The 19806-nt window shown below is 38.2% G+C and overlaps 1 protein-coding gene across 1 annotated transcript in view; it reads left to right on the top strand.

Annotated features, from left to right (window-relative positions):
- The window catches only part of STK17A (serine/threonine kinase 17a), a 28443-nt gene extending 9460 nt beyond the window's left edge, over positions 1-18983 (top strand). The window contains exons 3-7 of the mRNA XM_074900897.1: positions 5933-6077; positions 12768-12894; positions 13626-13674; positions 13769-13948; positions 14747-18983. Of these exons, the coding sequence (XP_074756998.1) occupies positions 5933-6077; positions 12768-12894; positions 13626-13674; positions 13769-13948; positions 14747-15080 (835 nt within the window). The 3' untranslated portion in view covers positions 15081-18983. The remainder of the gene's footprint in view (positions 1-5932; positions 6078-12767; positions 12895-13625; positions 13675-13768; positions 13949-14746) is intronic.
- The last annotated feature ends 823 nt before the right edge of the window (positions 18984-19806 follow it).

The following is a 19806-nucleotide window of genomic DNA, read 5'->3' as shown; positions in this document are numbered from 1 at the left end:
TTTAAGTTTCTGGATCTCGTAGCGGTAGAACACAGGCAGTAGAACTGGAAGCCTGATATGAGCAATGGGTTTTGAGATAATATTAATGCAGAAATGCTAGTTTTCTTTTAGAACTCTTACAATTGCAAAACTCTTTTAATCTAAAGTATTAACTAAGTTGTTCAGTAGTCATCAGGTTGTTCAGTAATTAGCAACATTATTGGTTTTATATGCATCAAACAGTCATACCTCGTTTCAGATAAATAGCTGTGTGTTAGAGTTATAATTTACAAAAACAGTCTTTCCCTGACTTCAGCAAATATGTCTGGATGCTTCTTTAATGTCAGCATGTTCCAGAGACATGTTGCAACAAACCAGGTATGAATGTTAGTAAATTTCTGACATTCTGAATGCAGAGGATTAAAGAACATATCTAGACGGCAAGCTTCTCTAGGGCATTTCAGTTTCTACTAAACCTGATGGCCTGCGTGGCAGATCTTTATCTTGGGAAGGAGAAAAACCAATACTTAATTGGCCACTAACTTTATCTGCCATGGTTTTAAAGATTCTTCTCTCAATGTTGAATCTGTCATAAGTGTTGAGGGGGACACCAGTGCTTTGCCTTATGAAGAGAAATATTAATGTTATGTGGAGTGTTGCCCTTCAAGCAGTACCAATTTTTGACAGAAAACAAACTTAAAATTGGTCACCAACTGTTAATATTAAGTTTTGAGCAGTGAGAAGTGATGAGGCATTATAGCGTTGGCTTCAGGTGTAGGATAGCAAATTGGTGGCTGTTTGCATCCACCCTGACAACAGTCTCTCACTTGTCACAAGACCTCAATCAGAGGATTTAAGTAGGAGTTGAAGTCGTAGTATGTAAAGCCTGAACTTAATCTGTGGGTCAGTCATGTTTCTATATTTCAGTGAAAATGGAATGAATGAAAAAGAAAACTGAACTTTTACTCGAAAAGGTAGAGATACAGTCTGGGAAACCTGACATGCCAGGTCTGAAAGGAAAAAAGCAAATTTGATAACTTTTGGATTCAGTATTTGTATGGAACCTCCTTGGCTTTTTCCAATTTATTTTGAAAGAGCCAGCAATAGAGCATCTGGTGCTTAGGAACTGGTAAGTGTTCATCATCTTATGTTATACATCTGTGGAAGGGACAGGTGATATTAGTGGGTCGGGTATTACAGAAACCTGTATGTGTAAATTCAAGATCTAAGCCATTAAGTATTTTTTTGTGAAGAGCTTCTGAACTGAGTAATTACCTGCCAGGATCTTGTGTAGATACAGTAGACTTCTGTTATGCTTGCTTTAAAAAGGAAAAAAAAGTTGTCTTTATCATCTCAAAGACATAGTCAGGCTTTATTTGATACGCTGGATGAAGTGCCTTTTACACCTATAGTTATTTGAACCTTGATAATGTTACTACTTGTGTTGTCTTGGACATTACTTATTGTCCTACTCGGTGGAAGCGTGACTGGTTAAAGAAAGAGCCTGCTGGCAGGAAATGATTCATTTAGCATGGGATTCAACAGATAGAACTTGAAGCAAAACCACTGTAATCAGAAATAACTCTCCTACTCCAATGTTTACATCTAGGCTGTTGGAGTAATTAGCAAAGTCGTACTAGACGGCAGTATCAAATCGAGATTAGAGCTCTTCAGAAAGTTTTAGGGGAGAATTTCTCAAATGGTGGTAGTTACCTTTTGTTTGCATTTCAGTCAGTTCTTTGGTTGCCTGATTGGAAAGGTTAAGAAAAAAAAGAAAAAGGAATTTGGCTGAGAACCAAGAACAGTATCTACAAGTTAATGCATTTGGATTCTTCTCTTCCCACGTGTCTTCTCATCAGATAGGGATTTACAGTTTTCTCAGGCTTTGGGGACATTGGAAAAATTCTCAGTAAATTTGCTTGCTCACTATTGAATGGTATGCCTAGTCAAGGAAAGGAGGGTAGGACTGTCAGCAGTAGTGAATATGAACCTTTGATAGTGTTACAACCACCTTGGTGTGATCTTCTTGTAATAAAAGCTCTGTGTACAGAAAGCAGATGAGTTTCCATTTATCTTCCAAAGATAACCCTTCCAAGAAAAGCTTTGGACTGAGCATAAGGTCCAGCGGTAGATTTTTGGCCCTTGCAGACTGTATATGGTCTCACTTGGCATTTGAAATCAGATGTATTCTAGGAACTTGTTATCTACACATCTGTACTCTGAGGATTTGTACTTCTGAGTCTTTCAGAAGACTATCTTAATGTCTGATCCATTAAAGCTGGGGGAATGTTTAATTTTTCAGATACAATGAAACAGATTTGTTCAATCTTTTTCTAACGATATGCTGAAGTGTATTGTAAGTGCACTTGAAAGAAGTAGGATGCTGAATTGTGCACAGTGGATTGTTAAGATATGTTTCAGAGAAGATAAGCAGTCTCCATTGAATTTAAAGTCAACATAATTGTAACAAAGACTAATGTTCCAGACATCCAAATGACTTTCAGCTTGTTTATGCTGATAAGCAGTAAAAAAACATTAGCATGCTTTTCATTGACGAAGAGCAGTTGGATTTCACTTGAAACTATAGAGAGGTTAAAAGCACAGCAGTATTTTCATAAAATGGCTGGAGAGTTCTGGTTGCTGTAGCTTTTGGAAAGAGTTCTTGTGTCTCGTGGTTTTTGTACACCTAGCTAAGGGAGTGTGTACTAGAGAAATAATACATTCTAAGTAACGCTGGATTTCAAAATGTTGTGCTCTTAAATATTTCCTTGTCTTTTTTTTTTTTTTTCAGATTAAGATGTATTCTTTTCCTAAAGACTTTCTTGTCCTAAGGACTATTCTTTGCTTTTATTCCCTAGGAACACTTTCTGTGGGGGTGCCCAGTGGTTTGCAAAGTCGTTATTTCATAATGAACATTAGAAAAGCTACAGTTTAAATGGGAAATCTGTTCTTAGAGGCAAAATGAGTAAATGATATAAACACTGGAGCACTCATGGTCTGCATGTATACAGAAATCATAGTGATGACATGCCCATAATACTTTCCTAGCAGGTATTTTAATCCCTTCTGTGTTATGCTTAATTTTTCTTCTGAACTCTAGCTAGGGAAAATAACTGAGTTGAAAGTATTGTTAAGGAGCTTGGCAAAACTTGGCACAGGTGTGCAGGAGAATCTTTTTGGAATTCATTTTGACATTGCACTTCCAACCACTTGTGTCTGGGTTGGCTCACAGCTAGCTGACTGTTTTGCTTAAGGGAATCAATTAAGCTTACTCCCCAGCAACAATACACGAAACAGTCTTGCAATAACAAATTTCCCTGTGTTGGTGTAGAGTTGTTACTTGTTTGAATGTGGCAATTTTTGGATAGAAGTCTGGAAGAAGTTGTTCTATCTGCATCCTAAATACCAAAGTTGATCAAAAAATGCAACCTTGCATGAGAAACCAGCTTTCCATGTGAAACTTTTTTGTAAAGCTGAGTATATTTGTCTGTGGTAGCTGGGAATAGCTAGGTTTTATAAGTCATGAAGTGAGTGTGCATGTGTAAGGGCTGTGTTTGCTTGTCTCACTCTTAAAAATGCTGGTGAACCTAGGCATCTCCAAAAGTGCTGGGAGGTACTTAAATACCTTTTCAAAAAAAAAAAAGAAAATTCTGGATTAAAGGTTTTTTAATCTGATACGGTAGTGCTGTCTCCTCCAGTGATGGGGACATTGTGTGCTTCAACTTTTATTGCCTTGACTTTTAACACATTTAATTCAAAGTTCTTTAACTGGAGTATTAAAATTCTAGGTAGCTTACATTTTAGCTTGGTGCCTACTTCAATGTTAATTTGTTTATTAGTGTTAATTGTAGCAGATGTCTACCAAGTAGACATATAGCAAACAGGGCTTTATAAGGCCCCCCCCCTTTCATTTTTCAGCTGGGTCTATTAAAAATAAAGTGTGACCCCTGGTTGACAACAACAGTTTTTGGGTATAAATCCTATTTCACAGAATTAAATAGCAGAAGTATTGCTTTGCTTATTTTAATTGGCAGAGCTATACCAGCAAAATCCTGGGGTTGTTGCTGTAAAACACATCATGTTAGCAATTTTGGTAGTAGATCTTATCACTGTATGTGCATTGTCATTCACTGCTACAAGGAATTAAATCATTCTTCCAAGTAACATATTATGGCATTCTTAAAGCAGAAAGTTCATCTCTTGATTACAGTAGTGTTTTTCTATTCCTATCTTGAAGATCCAGTTGTTGTTGCTTTTTAAAGGAATTTGGTTTAGATTATTAGAATATACTAGCCTGTGTCCATTTTTAAAAGGTCATTAATATCTGTATCGTGTTCAGAGCTGAAATATTACTAACTTTTTCTTTCAATTAAATAAAAATGTGCTGAAGAAGGATGTGATAGTGTCAGGAGTGCAATTTTTCTGGAGGAATTAATACTCCTTTGAAAATCTCTTTTTTTTTTTTTCTCGAGCTCTATCATCTTTGACACAGGATGAATAAAAATAATTATTTGATGGACTTTTCTTTTTTAAAAGTAAATCTTAGTTAAATAAATCAAATTGTACTGCTATACCAGTTAGCCAGCACATGGAACAGAGATACAAAACTCTTTAGAAAAAGTTAAGGTGTAACCCTCTTTTTAAATTCTTTCTTCTTGTAAGACAATCTGCAGGGGGAGTTTTAAATAAGAGCAATGAGAGTATCTGGGAAGACAAAAAAATGTTTTACAAACCGTGAAGCATTTTAAGCCACTAGGACTGTAGAGCAAAGTTAGTATAGCCAAGATGAAAATTTGAGTATATTTAAGCGTTCTTTTTCTGGGAGTACGTAATCCAAATGTACCATTTTTGTAAAACTTATTTGCTGTTATTCATGTTGATTATGCCTCTCTGTCTTCTGAATTGCCTAAGCAATTTATTAGAAAAGAGCAAGCAAAGGCAGAATAGATGGCTCTGCATCAGTAAAGATTATCGCTTGTGCAAAGTCATATTTGGCTTGTCACAGTTTGGGGTAACCAGAGAAGATGCTGTCCTCAGGGGTTTTGCCATCTTTCACTAAGGGATGATGCTAGAATTTCATGCAGAACAAAGTGTGTATGTGTTGATTTCATAGTAGCAATTCAACAATCTGTATGAAAAATGGCCCCATTCTCATGTTCTTATGCCCATTCTTGTTTTAAGATGGAGCCTCTGCTCTGCTTATTTTACTTTTGATGCTACATGGTTATGTTGTGAAACAGTTTTAGTTCTCTGGGGTCATTTCTATACAGAGATGGAACTTCATGTGGCTTCAGAGTAGTTTAAAAACATTCATTCATCTCTAGTTAGTTTTACCTTTTTTGTTACTGTTATTTATTTAAACATATATAAACAAAAGATAAGGAAGCAAGCCGAGAGCTAAAATTTTCAAAAGTATTTTTAGATGAAAGCCATTTAGAAACTTAATGCATTCCTGTATACCAGACTCTTCACAAACAATTCAATTATAGAATTTACATTTAGTCTTTAGAGTATACGCAAAGTGTTTTGAGGAGGATTGGGGGTGGAGCTGCTTTGCTTTGTGTTTCCAAAGACTTACCTTGGCCAGATTTCCAGGTAGTTTCATAGGAATGGCAAAAGGCACATCTTTTATTTAAACACTGCCCTTAAACAAATGTGGCATTCATCTTAAAGCATAGTCAGTAGTGTTGCCAAAATAGTCCCTAAAATTTCTGTAGCGTTCATATTCTTTAACCTAAATGACTTAAGATCTTTGATTCTCTCCAAAGCTGCCGTACTGCCGAGAAGTATTCCTAGGCTGTAAAAGCTTGCCAAATGTTTAATAACTGAAAATATCACTACTGGATGATACTGTCTAGATGATATTTCTTATGCTAAATAAAATAGTGCAAGTAGAACAAAATGAGTGCTGTAAATTAGTCTTTGAAATAATAAAATCCAAATCGTTCCATAGTGCTGCTGGAGGTGAAATCTTTGACCAGTGTGTGGCTGAAAGGGAGGAAGCCTTCAAAGAAAAAGACGTTAAACGACTTATGAAGCAGATCTTAGAAGGCGTTTCATTCTTGCACAGAAACAACGTGGTTCATCTTGACTTAAAGGTAAGATTGTTACTGTATTTTTCTTACTAATTTTTTATCTGCTAACTCTCTTGTTGGTCGCATGTCATGCTAACACTCATTAGTAATCAACACAATTCCTCAAACAGTAAAATCCGACCTTTGGGATGCAGTAGGCACCAGGGTTGCAAGCCTTCTGTGGAGTTTCTGTGATTATGTCAAATATAAACTCCATCTGATTAAGGGAAATGTAGTGACTTCAAAAGTGGATTTGCATTGCACCTTAAATTGCAAATGAGTAAGACTTGACTCATTTTAAAGTGCAATAAAAATATCTGAGTGTTACATGGCCATTGGAAAATAGGTTTGGGTTTTGTATTGACCGGAGTTTTAATGAAGCAGAAGGATGGCAGACACTGGTAGTATGAAGTGTGATGTTTCAGAATGAAGCGTTCATACAGGACTGGTAAATACTATATTAATATGTTAAAGACATTTATAACACTTTGGTATTTTTTTGTAAATTACTGTAAAAAGTTTAAATGTTTGTTATTTGCTGCCAAACAGTTGGCCAACACCCTATTGGTACCTAAATTGTCATGATTTACTGGAGTAAATATTTTTTTTTTACTGAAAAATAGTTTTGACCCACATCAAGAGAAGAGTACGATTGCCATCATACAAAATCCAAAATATTCCTTACGATTAAGAAGAGAGTTGTGATAGGGATTCAGAAAACTTTCTGCTCCCAGGGGCAGCAAGCTGTAGTTAATTCTCTTTAGCTTCCACCCATATGCTTGTATGGGAAATAGAATTTTGATCTGATTTTGAGGTTGAATTACTTTTAGTACTAAGCAAGGCAGTGTAAAAAGTATCTTGCATTAAAATTTTCAAATTCTTTTTGCATGTCCAATTCCTGTATTTGCTAATTATGCAGTAAGCTGCTACATGTTTGTTCTGTTGCTGAGATCCTTACTTAATTGCATTTTGGCAGTATTACAAAGCTACCAGTAGATTCCAGTATCAAGCTGTACATACTTAAATAACCTAGCACATCATGAACCATTCATCAGCTAAAGCAGATGATGAGTAATATTTGCACACAAATATGTCACCTGCCTGGTTTTCCAACCATTTATTCAAATTATCTGTGGAAACCTTTAAAAGTTTGTGTAGCCCATTGATTTAGTCATACACATAGAATATTAATAATTGTGCTAAAATAATTAATGGAAATTTTTTAGCAAGGAATGTGAGAATAAGTGTTCAGAAGAACTGAAAATGAGCAGTTCTTAAAGTTCCACTACGCTTATACAAGATACTCAGTGCCTACTATGGTTGGCCATTGAATTTCCTTGAAGCAAAGTGTGTAAAACTAAACCATGTCTTTTGTGGACAGTATATATTCATACCTTTTTGTAGTTAAAGCTGTGGTGTTCCTTAGCACTGTCAGCTGGGCATCTGTAATCAGAAACACGTTGTGCTGTATTTGACTATAGTACTTAATAGCAAAAGTAGACTTCGATGTTGATTACAGCTTGCAAACAGGTAGCTTTTTCAAAGTTGAGAAAAACCTTACTTAAAAACTTTCCAACTGATTGGAAAACTTATGTTATAAAATGGAGCATATCCAGTTCTCACTGAGAGATTCAGCATCGCTTTGAGGGCTTATAAAAGTTAATTAGCAGAGTAAATTGTCTAGTGTTCAAGTTGAATATGTTTATCTGTTACTGCAGTGTGCAACGTGTTTTTGAAAAGTGGATCTTAATAGGAGTCCCAATTGCAGTGTGATTACCTTCATGATATATTAAGACTATTATATAAGACTATCACTCTTTTGCAAAATAAGATTTAGGAAAGTCTTCAGAATATTGGCAAATAAAGATGATGAAAACTGACTTGTAAAGATTGATTGAGCCACAATGCCTTGCAAGACTAAAAAAGGCCCATTTTTCAAGGAACTCAAAAATTGAAGCTGGGTGCTGTTTTTAGCTGCATGTTTATTAACCCGCTGGGCTCAAACCATCTTCTGTGGTATTACTATATTATGGCTGTAATATAACTTCTGTTATAAATTATTATATATTCTGTTAAATTAACTTCTGTTCTGTTACGGCTCATGCTGCTTTACCTAGTGGCTTACAGCACCACGGAATTTACTAAATACTTAGTTTTGTGGGGTGATGTGCAGAAGACTCGTGCAAAGTGTATTGCTGTTAAGCAACAATGTTTGCCACTATCAAAAAGTTGACAAATTCTTGCACTTTCCTTGTGCTCTTCATTTTGCCTGTGGGTCGCTAAAGGTTTCTTTTTCATTTGTCTGGTACAAATACCTTTGGAAAGGTTCATCCAGTTCTCCATATGTTCCACCTTCAAAAAAGTCAGGCTCTATGCCCAGAAGTATTTTAAGTCCAAATGGTTGTCAGTATGTGATTGTCAGCTTGTTGATGTAGTTTTACATTATAAATCCAATCAACCAGATCTGTGACACTGACAGCTAGCTCACTTTAGCCTCTGCCTGCCCCCTTAACAGATGCAGGATTTTTCCTACAAGACTAAACCATGCAGAAAAAAATGGGGTATTTTGATCAAGGTTGCCACCTGATAATTTCTTTCAGAAGGCATGGTTCTTCTTGAAAGTTGGTTAAAAAGTGGCTGGGTTTTAATAGCAAAATACAGTCATGTAGTCCAGTTTTGACTTGGAGAAAGAGCAAATGTAATGCTACTGAGTGCAAATTAAGTATTGCTTGACAGTATTGTGTTGATGCTATTTAATTTGCAGGGTGTGCATAGATTATAGTCAGGAGTCTTTCATCTCCTCTTAATGGCACATAAAAGCTGTGGAGTAAGGGAAGACTCCTTTCTCTGTGTTTTCATTTGCTGTTTGACTTGATCTTGAATTGGTGTTTGGTAAAAGCTTAAAGCAGTTGGGAATGGACGGGAATTTAAAAAGGCGTTGGGGTTGAGGGAGGACTCACTGCCTCTACAGCAGAGATAGGTAAAGAGCCTTACGTAGCCCTGGGGTCTGGGACAATGACTGCTCCAAGTGGCACTCATCTATAGTATATATTACTCTATATCCAACAGACAGCTTTCCTTTCCTCCTTCTGTATTGCTTCCAAGATGTGTTCACTGAGGACAACTAGCAAAATCTTTGTTTGAAATTGGTTTGGGTGTAATTTCACACCAATATTCAGAAAGCAAACTAATGCAATTCAGAGAAGTGGCCTGTTACAAGAACATTGCAGATTAATTTTCTCAACCGAGTTTTCCAGGTGGATTCAGGTGGAATGTTTATTACACAGAAGTGTACTGTAAGTAGAAGTGTAGCCTTGTCTAAAGGAGCATCCAGGAAACTAAGAAAAGAGTTAAAAATTAAAATACCATTTTTTCAAGGCAAAAGAACAAGTTTAATCTGGAGTTCAAACTTTGCAGCAATTAGAGCGAAGCTGATTTTTAATATGCAGGTATAGAGTATCCAAGTTCTACAGAACCTGTTTTGATAATAGCCTTATTTCTAAATTTATGACACTTGCATTGCTTATTTTGGGGAATAAAGTGTGGTGCCAATCTAATATGTCTTCTCTTTTAGTGACTGTTACATTTTTTTTTCCACTTGTACACATTGATCAAAAAAGCCCCAACCCCCAAGCAAACTCTGATCTTACATTTCAGTTGCCTAAAGATATGGGAGTCCTTTAACTTTTTTTAGGGCAGACTGATCAGCCCAGTTTAGTATCTTTAAACATAATGTAGCTGGGGTATCCCAATAGTCTGTTTTTCCTGTGTCTTCCCATTATTCCTTGGATAATTCCTGTCTTTTCATCTAGGGATCTGTGATTTTTTTACAGTTTTATAAAATTAGATACAGAACTTCATTAATATTGCAGGTTAAGGTGAGGCATTGATTAGTTTAAAAACATGACCTTTATTATGTGTCCTTAGTCATCCTCTTCTTGAAGCCATCTAAAGATATAGGAAATACTAGGGCCAGAGGCTCACAGAAACTTCTGGAACAGTGGCAAATTTGCAATGTATGGATTTTGCCATGATATAGTCAGTTTACAAGATTCCAGAACCTGCTGGCAAGGTAGAGTTGAAGGCTATCGTATTTTACAAAGTACACTTACTACAATTTGAGTGCCTTGCAGAGTAAGTTTCCAGATGAGACCAGATCTTTGTATCCTTTGCCTTAGTTTGGCCTTTGCATAGCGTCAAGAAAGGTATGTTCTTCATGTGACAGTAGTTTAGTCCAATTTAAGTGAAAAATGTAAGATCGGTTAATATTTGCAGTAATAAATGATGCTTTCCACTGCTGTTAATCTTAACGTGATGATACAGGTATCACCAACATAGCAAATTCTGAAAGCCCAGGTTTCTGGTGGCTGACAGTACACCTGGAACCTACAACCTTGTGTCCTGTTTTTATAATCTTTCCCAAAGTACCTGTTTCTGGCCGTGCTAGCTATGGCGTTGGGCTGGACTCGTGTGGCCACGTCATGTGGTTTCTGTGCACATACCAATCTTGGAGTAAAGTGCATCCATTGAGACTGCCCATTTAGCCAAGGATGGTTTTTAAGTTTTTGTACTGTGCACAACATAGAGGATATGAATTTGAACCTTTAAGCCTTACTGCAGTAGAGAGGGAGGTTTTAAATGACCTTTTAACAGTTTTCATCAGCTATTTCATTACTGCTTTGACAGAAAGGCCCTTTTTGGAATGGCTACTAGGAGAGCCTCTGGCCTGCATCTCTCTTGCCTTCGTGGGCTAACCAGCAGAATGCAAACCTAGATTGTTACAGCAGAGGAAAACCGAAAGAGAAACAGTGTTATAGGTGTGGGAAAATGGTCTTCCTTCTGTTAACATTTTAGGGTAATTGTGTGGAGCTGAGAACTATGGTCAAGTTCAAAGCTATGGCTTCTTTAAGGTTTCATGCTGGTGTTTAGACTGTCGTTTCACACAAACCCCATAATGATTCCTTAAAAGAAGAAAACAACTGGTATTTCATTATGAATTGATTTAGGGTGATGACTCAAATCACACTGTAGATGGGGGGTTTTCTGCATAGGTGTGTTTTGAGTAGTAAGATTGTTTTTAAAAAGACAATAAAAACTTCTGGTGACTACATTATCTACTGAAATATTATAAAACAGGGTTTAAGAGTTTCACAAAACATTTCCATTAAAAACATTTCCTCGTTTAAATATAGACAACAAATGCTTTTCTCATGCTTTCTATTTGCCTCTCCAGAAAGTAACCAAATTTCCCACTGGGAAGAACATCTGAGAGGCTAATTAGGGAGGCATGGTCAGCTTTTTTGGATGTTTGCTTTTCTAATACAAATACAGAGTAACGAATGTGAACTATAAAGCATATGGTAATGCACAGCTCCAAAAAGCATTTATATGGCCACCGGATCCCACTCTGTAAGGAAAATAAGCTGTTCTTAATACATAGACTTACAAACAGAAAATAGACTGACAACATCACGAAGTTAGTTTGAAGTGGCATGGTTTAACTTTGTGGGAGTGAAAGAACTTAAAAATATTAAGTCTTGCAGCAAGGAGAACTGGCCCACAGATTTTAAAATGTTCTTGCAGAGTTTTTTTTTCTGTGTTCAAAAGCAGGGCTATTGACGTGAAAGCATGCCTTCGTGACTGACCCACGGGATGAGGAGCCAAAGGCTTGGTGATTAGGGAAAAAGTATAAATGTTGGTGTTAATCCAGTCGGATTATCAGTCAGTGGTTGCTTTCTTACTCGTTTGCCCTCCTCCCTCTTCAACCACCCCTGATGCATGATCCAGGTTCCCAGTAAGAAAGGCTTCTTTGCTTTCATGGCGCTTGTGCTCACCAGAAGTACGAACGCAGTGTCAACTGTCAGTGTTACCATTCGAAGGGGTTAGTGATGGAACCCAATGTGATCGCTGGCCTGGGGGCAGGGAGGGTCACAACTTTTTTTGGCAAGGATATGCTTCAGTTGCTAAAAGTCTTTAAAACCTGTTGTCTAAACTTAGTTCTCAGATGATTTTTTTAACTGAGCCAGCATTTGAAATAGATGGTGAGGAACTTCTTAATGACCACAAAGTTGCTTTGAAGGATGACAGCCAAGATCTAGTGACGTCAGAGCAAACAAGTTTATCCAAAGGTGATGCTCTTAAAAACCTGTTTTTCAGGCTGCTTTATTTTTTTTAAACTGTTCTTCAGTTAGTGTTCTGTAATACAATTGTTTGTACTTTGAACAAGATTGAGGTCAGTTGCAACAGACTTTCTTTAAGCAGGTGTAGTCAAAACAGTTTTATGTGTTCAGGCTTTTTAAAATGATCGTGTATTTTTTGGACACCCTTCAGTGGGAGGTATTTTACACCATCTATTGGAAGGAAGCAAGGAGAAAAGGGGAATTAAAAAGGTGATATGAAAACTAAAGTTACAAATGTGGAGGTATTTATATGCTATTGCTAAATGATAGCTATTGGCCTGTGGTTTGTATGGGCTCTAAACTAACAAAGGTAGATGTTTGATTCCCAGTTATAAACAGAAAATCCTGCCACTCCATTTAGCATACGTGTCTCTTCAAGTTCTCCTTGGGGGAAATAAATACATGAAATGATGCTGGGTATCACATTTGTTAGGGAATGTGTTATTGCTACTCATGATCTAAAATACTTACGCAATGTGGTGTCAGAGACATTAGATTTGAGTGATCCTGAAAGTAGTCTCCTTTTGTTTTTCAGCCCCAAAATATTCTACTAACCAGTAAGTCTCCTCTGGGAGACATTAAGATAGTAGATTTTGGCCTGTCCAGGATAATGAAGAGCAGTGAAGAACTGAGAGAAATTATGGGAACTCCAGAATATGTAGGTAAGTTGTTGCTATAGGAGTTGATGTGTAGGTCAGGCTTTTGAGGAGTGAAAAGAGAAACTCCCTCAATTTGGTGAATGCTGGACTGGCTGTGTAGCTACTGTGTCAAAAGATGAGGTTATTCCTTGGACGTGGTCCTGCTGTCAACAGTAGAACTGGCAAGCCTTGCTGGTCTAATGAGCGGTGCTTGTGTGCTTGCACTGACAATGAGTGCTCACTTAAGATGATTCTTAACAACAGCGATAACAAGTATTGCTTGGATTAAAACTTTAAAATTACATATTCAGTCTCTGAATAGAATATTTTAGCCTGTGAAGGTTTGTATCCATTTTATTTTTTAAAGAAACTGTACTTGAAGCCTTGAAAATGTACCTGAAAATAAGTTGTATGGTATATCTTTATGGGCATGCTTTTCAGTACTGGAGTATGGAATGTTGGATATTTTTGATTTTTTCCATAAGAAATTTGTATGGAGCTTCCTTAATTGCAAAGGAGACTGGCCTGGCTTCTGAAGATGACAATAATAGGAAAACAATTTTTAATTTTTCTGTTTTACTTAGAACCAATGAATGATAATAATCACTTGAATAGAAATATCTTGCTTTCAAAAGACTCTCATGCTTCAAATGGCTTATCTTAAATTTTACCACACACCCATTATTGTGCTGTATAATTACAATATAACGTCTGCATATGACAAAAAAAACCTTGTTTTTTTTTCCCCTGAATAGCTCCTGAAATTCTGAGTTATGACCCAATCAGTACAGCAACCGACATGTGGTAAGTTGAAAAGTTTTTTTTTATAAAACAAACAAACAAAAAAAGCTGTACCAAACTAAAAAACTGCTTTTAATTTTTTTTGCTTTTAATTTAGGAGCATTGGAGTACTGGCATATGTTATGCTAACAGGGATATCGCCTTTCTTAGGGGATGATAAACAAGAAACATTCTTAAATATATCTCAAATGAACGTAAGTTACTCTGGAGAAGACTTTGACCTCATATCAGAGTCTGCTGTGGATTTCATCAAAACTCTGCTGGTTAAGAAACCTGAGTAAGTAAAATACACAATTGTACATGCTACTATGTCAGGGTGGATTCTCTCTGAATGTAGCAAGTGTGGCATTTTCATTTTTAAAGTATAAGGGAACTTTGATTATTCATATTTCGTTGTGCTATTACCTTTATGGATATGAAAAGAGAATTCTTCCATTTCCCTCCAAACTTGCATATTCCGAATGCGTCCAAGTGTTAGTAATTAAAACTCTAATTGATTTCAGAAAACTGTATACGAAGCATAGCACATGGTACAGTTTACTGACTTCCTTGCAGGTTAGCTGTGCTTCGAGCCTTTTATTTTTGATGAGTTGGTAGAGTACCTTACTCTTTTTCTGTTTTGTTAGCATGCTTTGCTCAACAGGCAGCAAACTGGAAATTCCAGGTTTCAGAAGAGATGTTTTTTGTGGAACTTCACCGGTTCTTCATGGGGAATGTCAGCTTTTGAAATTGCCTACAGCTTATCTGTGGGAATACTTTAAGAATGCAAGGACTGGATAATTTTCCTATATATGTATATATAAAAAAAAAAAATCTGTATAAACTTTGAAAGTTGGTTGGCAACATGGGAGCATAAACCTGCTATTTAAGGATCTATGAACTCTTTTATTTTAAATGTTAAGAGTTCATCTCCTTGGGCTGCTGTTGCACATAGCTATCAGCACTTTTTTCAAGTTCTGTAAGTCTGTCTTTAATACAGTCACATCCTTGGAATAATTTGCACGGATCTCTCCTGCAAGGTACTAGATTTCAAATCCATTTGGACATTTATTTTGACGCTTTCCTTCCTCTGCAGGGACCGGGCAACGGCTGAAGAATGTCTTCAACATCCATGGTTAGAACAAAGCAATAATCCTGCTTGCAGGGCCTGGAATAAGAGTACAGGAGGAGAGACCAGTGATGTCACCCAGAAAGATGCAGATTCTGCCTCCGAAAAATCAGTAGATGCTGAGAAGACTGAAGAGGAAGAATCAATAGTGACAGAAGAACTAATTGTAGTGGCTTCATATACACTGGGACAATGTAGGCAGTCAGAAAAAGAAAAAGTAACTGAGCAGAAAGCCATTTCCAAACGATTTAAATTTGAGGAACCGTTACTGCAAGAAATACCAGGAGAATTCATTTACTGAACTGTGTGGAGCTTCTTAGCTGTAACTGGAAGGCAGTGTTTTCTACTAAACAAAAATATCCTAGCCAAGTGAATTTCTGATATGCAATATATGTTCTAGATTAAAAAAAAAAGTTGGTAAGTGGCATCTGAGGAAAAATGTGCCAAACTTTTAATTTCATGGAACAGATAAGCAAGATTTCAAGTGGCTGACAGGAATTTAACAAAGATAAAGAGCTTATTTTTGTTTGTAATTTTTATTTCTGGGGGGTTTTTGTTGCTTGATAGCAGAGTTTTCATTAATTGTTCCAGGGTTCTGGAGAAGTTGACATTGGAAGTGTTTCAGTGACTGATGTCAAGAGGAGTATTTTAGGATATGTTTTGGCATTTAATGCAAATATATAATGCTGGGTTTTCCTCAAACACCTTTTAGCACCCTCGACTTCAGTGGAACTATCTACTGATCTAAGAGGAGAATTTGATCAGCTGGTTTGACATAGAGATTTCAAAGTTATACTGTGTGTAAATATTTCTCTGTTTACATCAAGTCAAAGACTCACACTCATCTGGTGTGTAGCCACCCAGTGAGATGTGCTTCTCTAGGAAGACATGTACATGTCCCACAGGTGAAGAAATCTGTTTTGGGGAATGATTCCAGATCACAGTGGTGATACTTCTTTACTTGGGAGCACAGTAAAATCCTGCTCCAGAGGGTGATGAACTTGCTTTGGTCACCCTTGAGAGCCAGCAGACAGCTCCCTTCCCCTCCTGTGTTGGGCAAGATGTGCTCATAGAGTCCAGCTCAGGGTGACTGCACAGTGTTTGGAAAAAGAGGGACAGAGGCTCTGATGTAGCTCTACTGAAGTTCTTTCCACTGGCTTCACATTAGAGCAGACAGTTTGTCCAACTCATGATAAATCAGCCCTTGGTTCCACCTCCCCCAGAACCTGACTGGGGTTTTACTGGGAGCATGAGGTCATTTCTGCCTTCTTTCTGTTCCTCTAACCATTGCTTTAAGGAAGAAAGAAGCATCCTTAGGCTAAATTGCATAACCTTGTTCAGTATAGCTATCCGATGAGGAAGATGCTGCTGCTTCCTCTGAAACGATGAAGCACAACTCATACCTCGCGCTTCCCCATCACTCTCCCTTAGACACTTGGAAAAACAGCATGTGTGTGATGGGGCAGAGTGGGACTGGGGAGCTGGGTGGGTGGGTCGTAGTTCTGAACAGACACGGTCCCTCAGGGGACAAAGCTGGGACCAACTGGGCGTCAAAATTGACTGGTTTTTGCAATGTATAGGTCTGAGGGTCTCGGACTGAGTCCTAGTTTTCCGAGAAATCTTTCATATTGATGCTGTTCCAAAGTTTAATTTTTATGTAATTGAAGTTTAGTACTATTATATTGCATACTGTTAACTATTCAACTATTTATTTGGTTTCCTTATGCTGTTCCTTTATAATAAACCCTGACAAAAGTTTTCTTGCTATAAAACAATGAATAGAAACTCTTAAGCTACTTTTTCCTTTTTTTCCATGTTGCTACAGACTTTCCTAGTTTCAAATGTCGTGAGAATGTTCTTAACTTTTTAGTGAGCAGGAGTTCAGTGTTCTGTGCTAATATTGCAGTTCCTCCTTCACACAAAAGGTAAATGGCTTATTAATGACACAAGCAGTACTGGGGTGATCTGATTGGTGTTGCTGAAAGGGTGGGAGAAAAAGCACTAGGAAAGAAGAGAACTGAAACAAAAGCAGCGTGACACTGATTGGGGCAGAATTTTTCCAAAAGGCTTCATTGCCAGTGGTCTGGTTGCCTTCGCTCAAAGCCGCATCAGAAAAATTGCACCTAAATCATTTTCTTTGGCTTCTTCCCCTATGGAATTACCTATTGAATATTCATGTAGGTGGGACAACTCCTCACTCCTTGGAGACCTTCATACAAGAAAACATCCACTAGTACTCATAACTGAGTGTGGATATGGTTTATACTGTAATGTGGAGATGCCTTTCAGGCTCTGAAGAAAGGAGTCTGCTGGTTTTCCCCTCCTGTGGACAGTAACCTCCAGACTCCTCCTGAGAGGCCACCACACAAGGTTGTCTGGGGTAGCTGTGCCTGGCCGTGAGTTTAACAAGAACCCTTGGGGCCAGCAGAGTAGTGGTGTTACCTGGGGGCTTCTGGGGGTGGACGGGGGCTGCGTTACTGCCTGTCTGTTGACCCTGCCTACACTGCTCACCTGTTTTGGGTTTTTTAGGCGTGCCCGTACTCTTCACAGCCATCCTGCTTTCACTGCTCAGCCATGTGCCCGAGACACTGCTTGGGTGAGAGCGCATTAACTTACAAAATTCTTTTGCGCAAGATTACAATTTCTCCCAATGTTTGTCGCTGACATTTTGACTTCTTTTTTTCATGTCTTTACTCCCTTGCTTTTACAAAGCTGAGCAAAGCGCTGAGGGGGAAGCGTGCCCGCATCCCACCCTTACAAACCAATGCATCTCCATACCTGAACCTGTCATAGCTCGTGGTTGCTCACAGCAAATCACTTGAGGGACGTTTACCTGTTTCAATTCCTATTTGTAACCACAGGTCATGTCTTAGGTGGGGACTGGTAATGAAAAGAGATGCTGAGCAGCATACATTTTCTCCTATATTTACTGTTTTTAATGTATGACAATGAAGCTTAACGTATATAAATGATGTACTTATTACAAGGCCAGCTTCTCTTCAATTGGCTGCTTTGAGATTCCCAGTGGGCTGCATTTCTGTTTAACTTTTTGTGCCTTAAGGTGGTTTTGTACAGTGATTTTCTAACATCATTAAGAATTTGTATAAAGTTGTGACAGTTTAATAGTGTAAGTTATAAACAAGACATCTTAAATTGGCCCTATAGTAGGAAAAATTTTCTGTAAGGTTTAACTGTGGGACCATCAGCCAGTCCCACACACTTGACGTGATTTCTGTTTGGCTGTAAGTGTGGGTGAAGCTGTCAATGAGCTGTTCTTACCCTGCACTGCAGTAAGGGGCTGTTGAGGTTGATGTTTCTGAGAGGCTTAGCTACTGGTGGAGTAACACGTTCAGGCTGGGAAGGCATCACTAGCTTGTGAAGAAGAGCTGATTTTCTGCAGCTCTGTGAATGCAGAGGGCTGCGTGTACATACACAGTTCATCTGGAAAAAGGGCTGCTTATGCCTGAAAGCGTCTGTGGGGAGGGAGTTGTAGAGGAGGAATCTGCTCCCGGGCCACGGTAGGCAATGCACGCTATGTCCCTGCTCTCTGGCTGGGCACCTGCTGCCTAACGCTGGGAAGCTGAGAGGAATGGAAATGTGGGTGTTGTAGGAAACCGCTGGAGAACTGTTATCTCCATGGCTCTGAAGGAGAGGTGTGACCTAGAGCTATAGGTGGGGGGCGTCCCGGCCTACGTGTCTGTTGCAGTTGTTGGAATAAACAGCAAACACCTCGTTGCAAGCAAAGCCTTGTCTCCTCTCGTTGCTATATTCACCTCTTTAAGAAAGGGGCTATAGATTTCGTAATCATCAAACTAAAATTTCTAAAAAATTCTCCTTTTGCTATCCAAAGCTGAATTTGCATGGTGATTTGTCTCATTTCTTACACTTTTCAAGTGAGGATCCGTAAATACAAAAGGGTGAATTTCAGCTTGCAATCTGCCAAGTGAAGCTTGAGGGCTGTTAGGTAGGAAATGCAAATAAAAATTAACTGCCCATTCTCCACTGGTGGTGCTGGCGGGGAACAGGGAGGAAGGTGGGCCTTGCACCAAGTTATTCCATGGCTTAAGAGCGCTCTTGAATATTCCAGGGACTGTTCCTGGAAGGCAGTTTGACAATTTAAAGAAATAGTGCCAGTTCATTGTACTTCTGATAAGGTGTTTACTGTTTCAGGAACTTCACAATAAAGGAAATTTTGTTTTCTGAACAGCTGCTGGGTCTTTTGTTCTTCACACATTGGGAAACACTTTCAAACATAATTTTTCTAAAAACCATAATCTTTCTTCAAGACAGCATTACTGATTTGAAACAGAATTCCAGAAGCTATGCAGGTTTGCTGGGAGCAGGATGATGTCTGGAATCTATAATAAAGCTGGAGTACATCACTGCCTTTCAAACTACTGCAACTTCAACTCTTCTGTGGTCAATGAATGCACACCTGCATGCTTGGCCTTGAAAAGGAGCTAGAAATATATTGCTGGGACTGGGTCCTGGTATGTCAGGTGGAGTCTCCTCTTCAAAAGCCCTTGTTTTTCTCCAAGGACTTCCGTAAAGTTATTTTTCTCAGCACCCATGTAGCACGATTAGTGATAGTTTAATTTTCTGAACTACACGTTTGTTCAATTTGTGCAGCAAATACAAAATGCACCAATAATCTTTTCCACTCTAAAGCAATCTCCTTGCACTCTGAACATCTCCACGATACAGTATTTAATTTAATTTAATTCAATGTTGAATTAAGCTGTGCTGGGGATTAATAAATAGAATCACCTTATCCAAACAAATCTTCCTACTGTTTTTTTGTTTTTTTTTTCTTGGGTGGATACTAAACATAGCACTATATTGCCATTAAACTTAGAACTGCTATTTCAGGTGTCTGACAGGTGGGGAGAATGACCTACCTGAAGATGTGGGGTTGGAAAATGGTATTTAAAGGCCAGACCGTGGTGTGTGGTGGAGGACAGCTGCATATCCAGGCCAGGGTGGAGCAGATGCACATCAGCATTAATCCAGGTTTAAGGAATTGTGCT

Source organism: Athene noctua, chromosome 2 (assembly GCF_965140245.1).
Source record: "Athene noctua chromosome 2, bAthNoc1.hap1.1, whole genome shotgun sequence".
Taxonomy (NCBI): Eukaryota; Metazoa; Chordata; class Aves; order Strigiformes; family Strigidae; genus Athene; species Athene noctua.
The sequence above is the reverse complement of the archived record's forward strand: the minus strand, read 5'-3'. Positions and strand labels throughout refer to the sequence as shown.